At 36.7% G+C, this 12,493-nt stretch overlaps 4 protein-coding genes across 4 annotated transcripts in view; 2 read left to right on the top strand and 2 right to left on the bottom strand.

Annotated features, from left to right (window-relative positions):
- Positions 1–1,080, bottom strand: part of LOC133517635 (L-threonine 3-dehydrogenase, mitochondrial) — a 32,505-nt gene extending 31,425 nt beyond the window's left edge. Inside the window, exon 1 of the mRNA XM_061850986.1 lies at positions 935–1,080. Within this exon, the coding sequence (XP_061706970.1) occupies positions 935–950 (16 nt within the window). The 5' untranslated portion in view covers positions 951–1,080. The remainder of the gene's footprint in view (positions 1–934) is intronic.
- A 93-nt stretch (positions 1,081–1,173) lies between these two features.
- LOC133517634 (protein artichoke-like) lies at positions 1,174–8,144 on the top strand. Its single transcript, XM_061850984.1, is given in 4 exon segments — positions 1,174–3,492; positions 3,570–3,696; positions 3,698–6,194; positions 6,578–8,144. Coding segments are annotated over 4 exon segments (4,257 nt in total). The 5' UTR covers positions 1,174–3,355; the 3' UTR covers positions 8,074–8,144.
- A 407-nt stretch (positions 8,145–8,551) lies between these two features.
- On the bottom strand, positions 8,552–9,398 carry LOC133517636 (inosine triphosphate pyrophosphatase). Its single transcript, XM_061850988.1, has one exon. The coding sequence runs from the start codon at positions 9,214–9,216 to the stop codon at positions 8,644–8,646; it is 573 nt and encodes a 190-aa protein (XP_061706972.1). The 5' UTR covers positions 9,217–9,398; the 3' UTR covers positions 8,552–8,643.
- A 945-nt stretch (positions 9,399–10,343) lies between these two features.
- Positions 10,344–12,404, top strand: LOC133517633 (26S proteasome non-ATPase regulatory subunit 7). The gene is made up of 2 exons (XM_061850982.1): positions 10,344–10,674; positions 11,527–12,404. The coding sequence occupies exons 1-2, from the start codon at positions 10,500–10,502 to the stop codon at positions 12,327–12,329; spliced, it is 978 nt and encodes a 325-aa protein (XP_061706966.1). The 5' UTR covers positions 10,344–10,499; the 3' UTR covers positions 12,330–12,404.
- Positions 12,405–12,493: the final 89 nt, after the last annotated feature.

The following is a 12,493-nucleotide window of genomic DNA, read 5'->3' as shown; positions in this document are numbered from 1 at the left end:
GCAGCTCGGACCAAAATTCCCACGCAAAAAACTCAAAAATCGAGGTTTCGCTCTCGCCCTTTTCGTCCTCCAAAACGCAACCAAACGTTATGAAATTTTGGAAACTTCAAGAGAAAGAAATAATCAATGCCGCTATGTTTTGATTTTTTGGATACTTGTTGTCATATTTGTATACTGTGCCTTTATAATAAGATTCAATTAAGCCGTTTTTGCTATTTTCGAGGCGCTGTAAGTTTCTGCAAAATAAAATAAACAAAAAAAGGAAATCATAGCGACATAGTGAGATATTGATGATATTGATCTTATTTGAAATAATCATTGCTCTAGGTTAAAAAATTAAAAATCCAGGGAGGAAACAGTCTCGACTGTTTGTATGGATAAATCGCAGCTTTGATTTCTCTTAATAACCACTTGAATGCTGAACTCGTAGTACAATTTTATAGTCGACTTATTTTTTTCGGTGCACGGAACTCCTAAGAACCTACCCCAATCATATATACGTTCATTCATATACGTTATTTTACCAACCGTTAAGCGCTTATTTGCAACTACCTAGTAGGTACTAAGTACTAAACAACGTCTAATTTTCCGCATTGCACCCCGGTATGTAGGATGACAGTTGACAGTTAGAGATAACTTGTGTAACTGTACGGTGATTGCTCGTCTTGCTGGCTGGTTACTATGATGCACTGGTAAGATGTGACCGTAGACATAATCTAGATAGACGTCGCATGTACCGTCGGCCTCAAAAATTGCTAGACACATCGCGGTTGTCATTTTTTGAAATTAGATATGAATTTATTGCCGTATAGTGTACTCGACGAGTTCAAAATCGTGAAAAATAGAGATACTACTCTACTCCTAAAAATAAGTGTGATACCTCATTGGATTAGAAGTGTTTATTAACATACAAAAAAAACTTAATGTTACGTACCTTCTTGCTTTTTCATGCCGCGCGCGCATCCCGAAAATGAAACGCGGAGGGCTATGTTGAGCGTTGAATAAAAAGTACTTATAATTGGACCGCGGCCTGAACAAAGGTCCCACTTTGTCGCTTGCCATAATACAGTACGAGATACAGTTCTGCAAGTAAGGACTTTTATATTGCAATTTTTCCTCTTTAATGATTTTTTTTGTGTGCTAATAATCGCTTCGAATACATTTTTCTGTACATCATTCCGAATCCAATGAGGTGTCACACGTATTTTTAGGAGCAGTATCTCTATTTTTCAGCATTATGAATTTATCGAGTAGACTAGTAGTAATGTAGGAAGGTATATAACAGGATAGTCAGCAACTAATAGACAGTGACAATGGTGACAGCCAAAACAGCCAAATAAATTATTGCAATACACCTTTGATCGTTTCCATTAGAAAAAATAATATGATGTATAGGTACAATTTATTTGTCTGTCAGTACCTATTTTATGCTGACTGGACTACTGTATCTAACAACTTTCAATAAATTTACGCTAACTATTAGCGCGTAATTATTGGCACCCGAATTTAGATGATAATATACCTACCTACATACATTGTGTGTCTGTGGATGTGCCCCTTTTTTTACGTGCTCGTTAAAGAATATATCACAAACAATGGCTTTGCAAAAACTCTATTACAGGCTGGCTACCTAATACCTATTGCTTTAGCAATGAACTAGTTTAGTAGGTGTTGTGCTCATGCTAATTTAACATCAATCATGATATCTAAGAAGAAACACATCGTGAATCAAATCCCAATGAGGCCTAGTATCCAAGGTCGTCGCTTTCGTACAAACTAGTGCCTGAGCCAATTCTGGGGATTAGGTTACCCCAGGCCACCCAGGCTCCCTAAATGATCAAGGATGATTAAGCAAACATATCGCGATAACGTTAAGAGGAAAATGCGCTGCGCCCACTGTTTGTCTGCCGACAGTGCCGAATGTTAACGCGGCTTATGTGCCGAATGTGGCTCTCTTGGGATGTAATCGCGGTCTTTTGGTTTTTCTAAAAGTGAATATTTAGACAGGCCTAAATATTCGTAAGTTTTGTAACTCTTGGTCATGATTAGACATTTGTATTATAAATCTTGAACTTGATGGATAAAGTAACAATCCCACTGCTAAGAATTTTTTTGTTAGAAGTTGGAACCATTTAGGATGACGGGAGAGCCAAATAAACAAAGACATACAACCATAATTATACTATACGTAAACGAAATTATATTACAATTATCATTAACTTTCAACATTCGACCTACTTCAATATCAATATAAATTAGCAACAACAAGATAGCTACAAAACAGCGAAATTTAACATTGCCTTGAAGTTATCACAGGCGCAGATTTTTTGGGGAATTCCCCATTCGGTCATACTGTACCGTAACAATTAGAGTATGACGAATATGACCATATAACCTCCATAATCAGGTCCAACATTACGTGTTCTGACCTACATCACCAAAACTATACAACCTCCGGATTAGCATTGTGTAACCTCCGTTAAAGCAATTGTGGAACAATAAAGTACATAAACTCCGTAGATCGCCAATAAGAACAATAGAAACAGTGAAAGTACAGCAGCATCGGACCGCAGCCATTGTTACATTCATTGTTCTAAAAGTCCTTGACGCAATCAATTTAAAGAATTAATTTCTTGCAAACTTGATGTACCTCTACGACACAATCCGGTATTGTTCAACTTCCGTTTTGTCAACAGTGACCAATCCTAATCATCCAAAACACAGTTAAAGCTCTATCATTAATACTAAGATCGAGCAGCACAAAGGCCACGTCGTCATAATTAAAATGTACAGTCAACCAATTTGAACCCTAGGCCACTATAGAACCTTGTCGCTTTAACTACTCTATACATGACATGCATCACTCAATAAGCACTGTCGTAGAAGTCATTATGACATGGTTCTATAGTGGCCTAGGAATCAAATTGGTTGACCGTACTTTTTCACATTTTAAATAACCTTTAACATTGAAAACCTTCGACATAGTTAAATCAGCGCCACCTAGTGAGTCAAACCTATCTAAGAATCATTCTCATCAGGAAACAATTACGAATAAAAAAACCGCGCTCTCTTCGGTTCATCTGTTGGGAAGCTACGATTCCAAAAACATGCACTAAATAGGCGCTTGAGGCACTCGCAGTGCACCCGCACGAGATATAAAAGTTAGGCATATAACGCCGCCCTTTTCCGTTGGGGCTTAAATAGCGAACAGGCGCCGAAATTATTCCAGTGTTCCATGAACGAAACACTTAACAAAAACAAAAATATAACAGAATTTATTTTATTCCAGATGCGTAATACTTGGATTCTTGGATGTAACACTAATTAATATAATGAGCGGCGCAGCAGTGAAGAAATGCTACTTAAGACTGAGAGGGTTTGCTTATGCCTGGTCTTACTAATAACGGTTTCTTCAGGGCAGACAGTATGTCCAGCTTCGGAGACTATTCTTCCATGCATATGCACCAATCGAAACGAAGATATTCAAATATGGTAGGTACTATATGTTGACAATGTCATACAAACCAGGCGAAGCTCCAGGGTCGTTAATATTAATTTCATGGTTACAGGTGCACGCACAGCGATTTGCCACAAGTGTTGAAGGGCGTACAAAAGATCGGAGACACCGTCAGAAGATCTATAGATGAGCTCATTATAGAAAACAACTATTTACCTTCGCTACCTGGAAAGATATTCCAAAAATGTAAAGATACTTCGATTGATGTTGCGACATAATGGACTGGAAAGACTATCCGTAGCATGGTTGGAAACTCAAGAGACGAATTTAGTTGAAATATTTATAGTAGAAAATGATCTAAAGAGCATACCGTCTGAAAGTTTGATGAAACTGCAAAACCTTCAAGCAATCACTATACAATCGCACAATCTAAAGAGGATACCTGCCCTCACAGGAATGCCAAGATTACGCTACATCAACGTCCAATCTGGAAGTCTGAATGCTGTGAATGAGCGCACTTTTGAAGGTTTACCCAACGTGGAAAGGCTGTTTATTAAAGGTAGTCCAAATCTTCGAATTATCAAAGAAAATGCAATCTATAATTTACCAAAATTAAAGAAATTAGAGATAACCAACTGTGGCATAAATGTCATTCACATGAGAGCGCTATCTCTTCTACCTGTGCTGACTGAGCTTTCTTTTAGTGACAATAAAATAACGGATGCATCTATGGTTGGAAGAGCTACAAGAGATTTACCGGCGCTGTCTATCTTAAATCTTAATAACAACTTAATTGACAAGTTAAACGAAGGAGCCTTTGTAGACCAGGGAATGTTGGAAAGCCTGTTCCTGTCAAACAACAACATTAATGTAATACATCACGGAGCATTTCACAGAGTTCCTAAGTTGAGAGTAGTAGATCTAAATTATAACAACATAAATCGCATTCATCCCGAATCATTCTTACAACAATCTAGCAGTGGCGTTGAAGAACTAAATCTTATCGGCAATCAAATAACGCATATTTCAGAATTCAGAGCTTTGCTGGACGCATTACCTCGTTTGAGGTTTTTGGATATGAGTGAAAATTTACTTCAGGACATTCCAAGAGGTGCTCTAAGAGGCCATCCGAGTTTGGAACGTCTTCATTTAAATAAGAATAATATAAAGTTCATACAAGCAGACGCATTTATGGCCATGCCTGCCTTAAGAGAATTGCATTTAAGTAATAATTCCTTGACCGATTTTAATGAAGGACCATTTTGGAATCTACCAGCGTTAAAGGGTTTAGATTTATCATTTAATTATTTTCAACGTCTGCAACCGAAGTTACTCTACAACTTACCATCACTTAGGAGAATTAATCTAAGTAATAATCAATTGACAATGATTGACCCGATTACGTTTATTGAGTCCCCGTTGCTAGAGTATGTAAACATATCAGGCAATGCTTTGGTGTCCATACATCCTGCGACTTTTAGAAACCTGGCCAGCCTTTATGAAATTGACGCAAGTTACAACCGACTGATAGAATTTGTTCCTGGACTTCCAAGAGGTCTAGAACAACTATATTTACAAAGGAATCAGATCACTAGCTTACCAGTACCACCATCTCCAGACTTAGATCTACCATCACTAAGAACATTAGATATTTCAAACAACGGAATTCAAAAAATGCCCCGTGGAAGTATTAAAACTTTACATAACTTACGTAGGCTGTACATGAGACGCAATGGGTTAAGACAGGTCGATCCAACGACTTTTGGAGACTTGGAGAAACTCGAGCTATTAGATCTAGGTGAAAACCAGATTATATCAGTTCACCCAAAAAGTTTTACAAAGCTGCAATACTTGAAACAAGTTAATTTACATGGTAACACCATTGAAAATTTTGATTTTATGGCTGTACAAGACAATGCCGCATTATCAACACTGGATTTCAGTAAAAATAGACTAAAAAGTATAAGTCCGAATATTGTTAGTAGAGCTCTCGATATTGAAATATTAAATATCTCATCTAATAATCTTGTAGAGTTGCCTATATCTCTGAATATGCTACCTAAACTACGTCTATTAGATGCCAGTTACAATCATATAAAATTATTTGATGGCAATGCCATCAATAGCATCCATACATTGAAGGAAATAAATATGGTGAACAACAAGGTCATAGAACTACGCTCCGGTAGTTTTGAAGATTTGAGAGAGCTGGAAACTATACATTTTGAAAGTAATCAAATAGAAATCATTCATCCGAAAGCGATCATTAACCTTCCAAATCTCGTATCCATACATTTGAGCAGAAATCATATAATAGACCTACCGGATAGAGTATTCTCAAATCTTCCAAAGTTAAGGATTATAGAGTTGCAAGGGAATCGGTTGCAATACATCTCGTTGCGGGCATTTGAGAACCTCCCTCTAGTTCAGTATTTGAACATGAGTAATAATCAATTGACGAATATCGATAATTCAGGACTAAGGCAACTCGCATCTTTAGAAGTACTGGACCTGAGTTTCAATAAACTGAACAAGATCACTAGGGCATCATTTCAATACATGGAATGGCTGGTGGAGCTCAACCTAGACAATAATCTGATCTGCTACGTCGGTGGCCAGCCGTTCGACTTCATGCCGCGGCTGAAGGTGCTCTCGCTGCAACACAACAAATTGACAACAGTTGGCGAACCGGTATTTGCGAAACTGAGAAATAATATTGCAATTTTGGATATTGATGGTAAGTTCCCCTACTCTCCTCTCTCCTCTACTAAACCTGTATTCTTTTCAAAATCCAACCGCCTATTTTCGCGTCTAACGACAATCACAAAGTAAATAAAGACGCGATCTAAATTTTAAAGTAATTATAAGTATTACGTTTTGATCAATATAAAACAATCTTTCAAATTATGGCAAACTTTTTTTTAGGCTTTGTATTACATTTTATCACTCAAAACCTTTTTGACAGAACTTATGACCTGACTTAGTATTTGGTGTAATGATGTGTGCAATTCTTTCATACTAATATTACAAATACAAAGTTGCCTGATAGCGCTTCACGCTAAACCTATTGAACGAATTTAGACCAACGATGAAACTAACATTAAATCATTTAATTTTCAGGAAATCCGCTAATTTGTAACTGCAGAATAATTTGGCTGAAATCCTGGCTGGCGGAATCATCCTCTATAGGGCCCAAATGTGCCGACGGAACCTACGTGAAAGGAATGCCTTTCTCGAGAAGCGACTGCGCAAATACCCCTACAGGTGACGAGGATTTGAGATCTTGTGTAGCCCTCGAAAACGAAGCACTACTCCCCAATTTAGCGACATCTCAAGTTTTCTCAACTATGGACAAAATAAAAGATTACACCCAACAAATCAAAAATAACTACCACATCAACAAACTCAACAGACCTTCTCCTGAAGAGTCAGAATATTTCTACGACGAATACGTCGACTATCCGTACAACGAAACCCTTATCGATGGACTCAATGAGATAAACGCGCAAAATAAAAATAAATCACATTACACACCAGGAGATACACCTACTCTTTATGCGGAGATGAAGAATACAACTGAGAAAAATCCCGCACCTGATGCAGGTAGCAGCGGTTTTACGTTCTTCGGGATGCCTTTGCCCACTATCAACATGGGACAGTTGCTTAATACCGGGCGCAAGATAGACTGGCAAGAAAACAAGCAACAAAAACCTGCAGACAAATACCAAATACATGACCCTCCGAAGTTCGAGACAGGTGGATTTTCACCTATACTCCCAACTACCACCACTGGTTTCAAACCAATAACAAACCCAAACATAAGTGTGTCACACAATGCTGTCGCAAGTGTGGGTGACGCGAAATACAGCGCCAAGGGCAGTGTGCAACACAGTGTTGTAGGATCATCAACAAAACCACCAGTAAACACAGTTCAAAGGAACTCTACACATCAGAAAATGAAGAGCGAAATTCATGAGATTCAGGCATTTTTGAATGATGATAACAGCACTCACGTAGCTTACAACAGAACTAAGGCTATAGAAGAAGAAAAGATCGACCCTAATAACATCAGCAAGTACAATCTGATGGAATCTAATTTGACAGTGAATCACATAACAGAAAAAGAGGGCTTACTGATTACTACAGATACTAGCAACGACATGTCTTTACAGGCCTGGCTGGAGACAAGCACCCAGCCATTCATAGGCTCTACAGTGACCTCTAAGCCCCCTATAAAGAAACATATTGAAAATAACCCACCAACAGCACTGTCAGCCATTCTAGTACCAAACAATGAGGAATTAGCAAGACGAAACTATACTAAAAGACCAGCCACTATAACAAAAGTGACAATGCCTCATGCTGAGCATTATGACAATCATGACAACTATTTGCCTGTTATAAACAGAGAGGCTAAAACGAGGTTTTCTGAACTATCCAATATAGGGAATACAAAGACTAGACAGGCAGAAGATAGAGACTGGTATTATAAAAATTACAATAACTCTAATTTAGAGCCATATATTGCTCCAGGAGTGCACAACTCAGGGGGTGATATTGTTAAAGTTAAGATTTACATCATTGTAGTTGGATTATGTTTGACACTGTATTGTTAGAAAGTAATGTGTTCCTTATTGAATAAAACAAAATTTAAACTCTAATTTTAAACTTGTCACTGAACTTAAAAACATTTTGAGAACAAAAATGTACGCCAAAATACTGTTGATATAACAGTACCTTATTAATACTACAGAGTTATTGTAAAATTTAGAATATCTATCAATATTTCCATACCTTTAGTATACATTGCTATTTTGGAAATACAGTGTAAACTCTATGTAGCAACACTCAAGGAACCAATGTTTTTGATACTATAGAGTTTTCGTTATATAGAGAGAAATTAATATTAAAGTAAAGCAACTATAGCCAACAAATGTCCAGCTTATAGGGAGTATATTGTTATATCGAGTGACATTATATGGAGATAACACTGTACTAAAAAGTATTTCTATTGTGAAAACTATTCTGATTGAAACAGTTACAATAGATTACGGCTAACTAATGTAGGATGAGATTAGCAATAAAATGAAGATAAATACAATAATATTTGTATTATTTTACACATTACAACAATCTTCTAACAACATTCTCGATATTAATTATCACTAAAATTAAATAATTACTAATTACCCATTCTGTTCAAAGTGTTTTCTTAGCTTGTCTAATGCCTTATATCTGTGAGATATTGTGTTCTTCACTTCCTTTGCTAATTCTCCATAAGTCATGTCATAACCCTCAGGTTGAAAGACACAGTCCCAGCCAAAGTCCCTTCTGCCTCGTGGTTCAACAATTTCTCCTTTTGTTATTCCTTGAAACAAGATCACTTCAGCATTTTCACTTTCTCCAGAACTGTATGCAAAAGTGCATATAGCTTGAGCAGATTTATCCTCCCACCCAGTTAATAACTTTGTTAAACCCTCTGGCTCTAATTTTTCTAAAAACCATTTGATGTACGGCCCCGGCAGACCTTTCAATGCATTGTAACATAGACAGGTATCTTCAACTATGACGGGTCTCTTCAGAAGGCGCGCCGCTTCTTGGCACTTCTTAATAGATATTTCATCAACTTCACCCTGTAGTTCTGGCAGGTCTAGCTTATGACTGACCAACTCCAAAGGAAAGGTTTTACCCAAAATAGCACGGAGCTCTTCTAACTTCTTAGCGTTGCCGGTCACGAACGTTAACGTTCGTTGCGCCATGATTTCAGCGATATTTATGTATAAACAACTGTAAGTTATGAGTGAAAAAATATTTTATTGTTTAACCGCTTAACTTTGTGCTATGTAAAGAAAATATGATGAGTTATGACCCAAAACAAATTTTAAAAATTAACCTTGCTCAACCAATTCACACTTTGAGTCGAATCGAAGTGACATTGACGCTTGACGCACGGACCAAAGAGCATATAATCATTACGTTCGCACGGACTTATAAGATTTTAATTTTATATCTCCATCTCCTAGTGAGTATTATATTCTTTGATCTCCATGCATTGAAGTTTGATTTTTGATGTTGTTGACAAATCAAATGGGCTCAAGCAATCAATCATCGTTTATTGCACCATGGTAAAAATACAAACGTTGTTACAAAATAATTCAGTCTCTCATGGGCCCCAGAAGGCAGAAGGGCATAGCAAATATTTTCTTAAACTAAGTATTATTAAACACAGTATGGAATATACTTATTAACTATAATTCTATCTGATCAATAATAAGTTATTTAACAAATTTATCATTGAGAAAATCTGTAACTGAATAATAAGCTTTTTCTGCAAGGAACGATTTCAACTTATTCGCGTATGTTGTGTCCCTTTCCTCTGCTTTTATATAATTCGGAATATGATTATAAAATTTTACGGCTGCATAATGAGGGCTTTTACGGTATATTTCTAATTTTGGCGCGGGTAGTTCAAGTTTGTATTTTTGTCTTTTATTTGGCAGCTCTCTGAACAAATGAATATTTTTCCTGATATACATGCCTAATTCTAAAATGTAAAGACTTGGTAGAGTGAGTATGCCGTGTTTAATAAAATGGGGTTTGCAGGTATCTCGATTTTGTATAACGACCAATACCGACTAACACACGAATACATTTTTTTTGCATGACAAACATTATCAACGCCGACAGTTTCATCTGATTTTTAAAAACACCAATCCATGCAATAAATTACCGAATTAGAAATCATAGCAAAAATATATAATTAATAAATACAAATGCTATGTCACAAATTCTGTAATAAGAGTTTTTAACAGTATCTCGACTAAACTGTATTGGTCATAGAACTCATAGATTATTTATATTTACCATCGACAAGCAAAGCAAGATGAAATGAAGATGACTGTCAAATTTTAGTTGACTAGCGGATAGGCATCGTTGTTGGCGAATTATTTATTGTGATTTGTTTTATCGCCGTTTGCTGAAGTATCTGGCAATCTACAATATAATTTTAGTTGATAAAGCAACAGATCAACTTATTTTCAAGATGCCTAGCCAAGAAGTAGTGACCACAAAAGTGGTTGTTCATCCTCTAGTTTTACTTAGTGTCGTGGATCATTTTAACCGAATGGGTAAAATTGGGAACCAGAAACGTGTAGTAGGTGTCCTGCTTGGTTGCTGGCGAGCTAAGGGTGTTCTGGATGTATCGAACAGTTTCGCAGGTTAGTAACCTTATGATATCTGCAGTCTCATTCCTTTCTATATACTACGTTAAAAAATGCGTTTTCTTACCCAGTTACTTAATAAATAATGACTTAATATGCTATTTTTTACACTTTTAATTGATATTTGTTTATTATTAAGAAGGTCAAAGATTCCAGACTTTAAAGTTATAATTTCCAATTATTTACTCAAAATGGGCCATTGTTCCTTCGTCATCAAATGATAACAAACTATATAATCATATTACATAGTTACAATCTCTTTTAACCACTAGTAAAAAAAAGAGCTGCTATTATGATTGCTATGTATTTTGCCTGTGGTAACTCAGGGTCTATATAAAGTATATAAACTAATTTTAATTTGTTTTTGTTTGAATAAAGATATGATCAATGTTACCCATGCAATATTAACCCTTGGGACGCCTAGTGCCTGATCCGTACCAGTCCTGTCAATTGCCAGAGGGTCTTCAATTTTTGTACCCGTCAACTGCCTAGTCCCGGATCTGTACAAATTGTCTCAACTGCCTTGTGCCTTGTCAGTCACCAAATTTATTCTAGCATAGTCTTACTTAATTTTGAGATCTAAACACTTACAAATAGAGTTTTATATTACTTGCATATCAATGCAGTATAAGTCGCGACAGTCAACGGGTGCACGTACGTGAGCCTATCTGGCGTTTGAGGGGGATGGGATGAATCCGGCACTAGGCATTTGACGGGTACAAGTATGTTTCTCTGTTCGGCGTTCCAGGGGTTAACCCCTTCAGTTGTTTCATGATCAGTGATCAGTGAAGGTGTCATTATAACTTTCTTTTAACAGTTGTTTCATAATATTTCTTGTCTATTTTTCAGTTCCATTTGATGAAGATGACAAGGACAAGTCGGTCTGGTTCCTCGACCATGATTATCTGGAGAACATGTATGGTATGTTCAAAAAAGTCAATGCTAGGGAAAAGGTAGTGGGCTGGTACCACACCGGCCCCAAATTACATCAGAATGATGTAGCTATCAATGAACTAATCAGGCGTTACTGCCCTAATTCCGTACTAGTCATCATTGATGCCAAACCAAAAGACCTTGGTCTACCTACTGAGGCTTACCGAGCTGTAGAAGAGGTTCATGATGATGGTAGCCCAACAACTCGCACCTTTGAACATGTCCCCAGTGAAATTGGTGCTGAAGAGGCAGAGGAAGTTGGTGTTGAACATCTACTGAGAGACATCAAGGATACAACAGTTGGAAGTCTCTCTCAAAGGATCACCAATCAGCTACTTGGTTTAAGAGGCTTACACTCACAGCTAACTGAAATTAGAGATTATTTGCTTCAAGTTGGCCAAGGTTCCTTACCTATGAACCATCAAATCATCTACCAGTTGCAAGACATATTTAACCTGCTTCCCGACATTGCCAATGACAATTTCATTGACAATCTGTATATTAAAACTAATGATCAGTCTCTTGTTGTGTACCTGGCTGCTCTTGTAAGATCAATTATTGCTTTACACAACCTTATCAACAATAAGATCACTAATAGAGACGCTGAAGAAGGCAAGAAAGAAGAGGCAAAGAAGGAAAAGAAGGATAAAGAAGATAAAGATGAGAAGAAAACAGAAGATAAAGCGAAAGTTGATAAAAAAGATGAAAAGAAGAAGTAATTTAGAATGAGTGTTAGAATAAGTTGTTTGTAATGCTGAATTATTTTAAAATAAATTGTATTTACTAATTTCAAATTTGTTTTTTGTTTTTAGTAACAACAAAATATCAAAAATGAATTTTATAACAAAAATATGCATTTTTAGTATGGTCCAATTTTTAATTT

This window comes from Cydia pomonella, chromosome 5 (assembly GCF_033807575.1).
Source record: "Cydia pomonella isolate Wapato2018A chromosome 5, ilCydPomo1, whole genome shotgun sequence".
Lineage (NCBI taxonomy): Eukaryota > Metazoa > Arthropoda > Insecta > Lepidoptera > Tortricidae > Cydia > Cydia pomonella.
The sequence above is the reverse complement of the archived record's forward strand: the minus strand, read 5'-3'. Positions and strand labels throughout refer to the sequence as shown.

Excerpts from the sequence above, each read along its gene's own strand:
- LOC133517636 (XM_061850988.1), bottom strand. The coding sequence starts at position 9,216 with ATGGCGCAACGAACGTTAACGTTCGTGACCGGCAACGCTAAGAAGTTA.
- LOC133517633 (XM_061850982.1), top strand. The coding sequence starts at position 10,500 with ATGCCTAGCCAAGAAGTAGTGACCACAAAAGTGGTTGTTCATCCTCTA. Across the intron at positions 10,675-11,526 it reads TGTATCGAACAGTTTCGCAG|TTCCATTTGATGAAGATGAC; the intron begins GTTAGTAACCTT and ends TCTATTTTTCAG.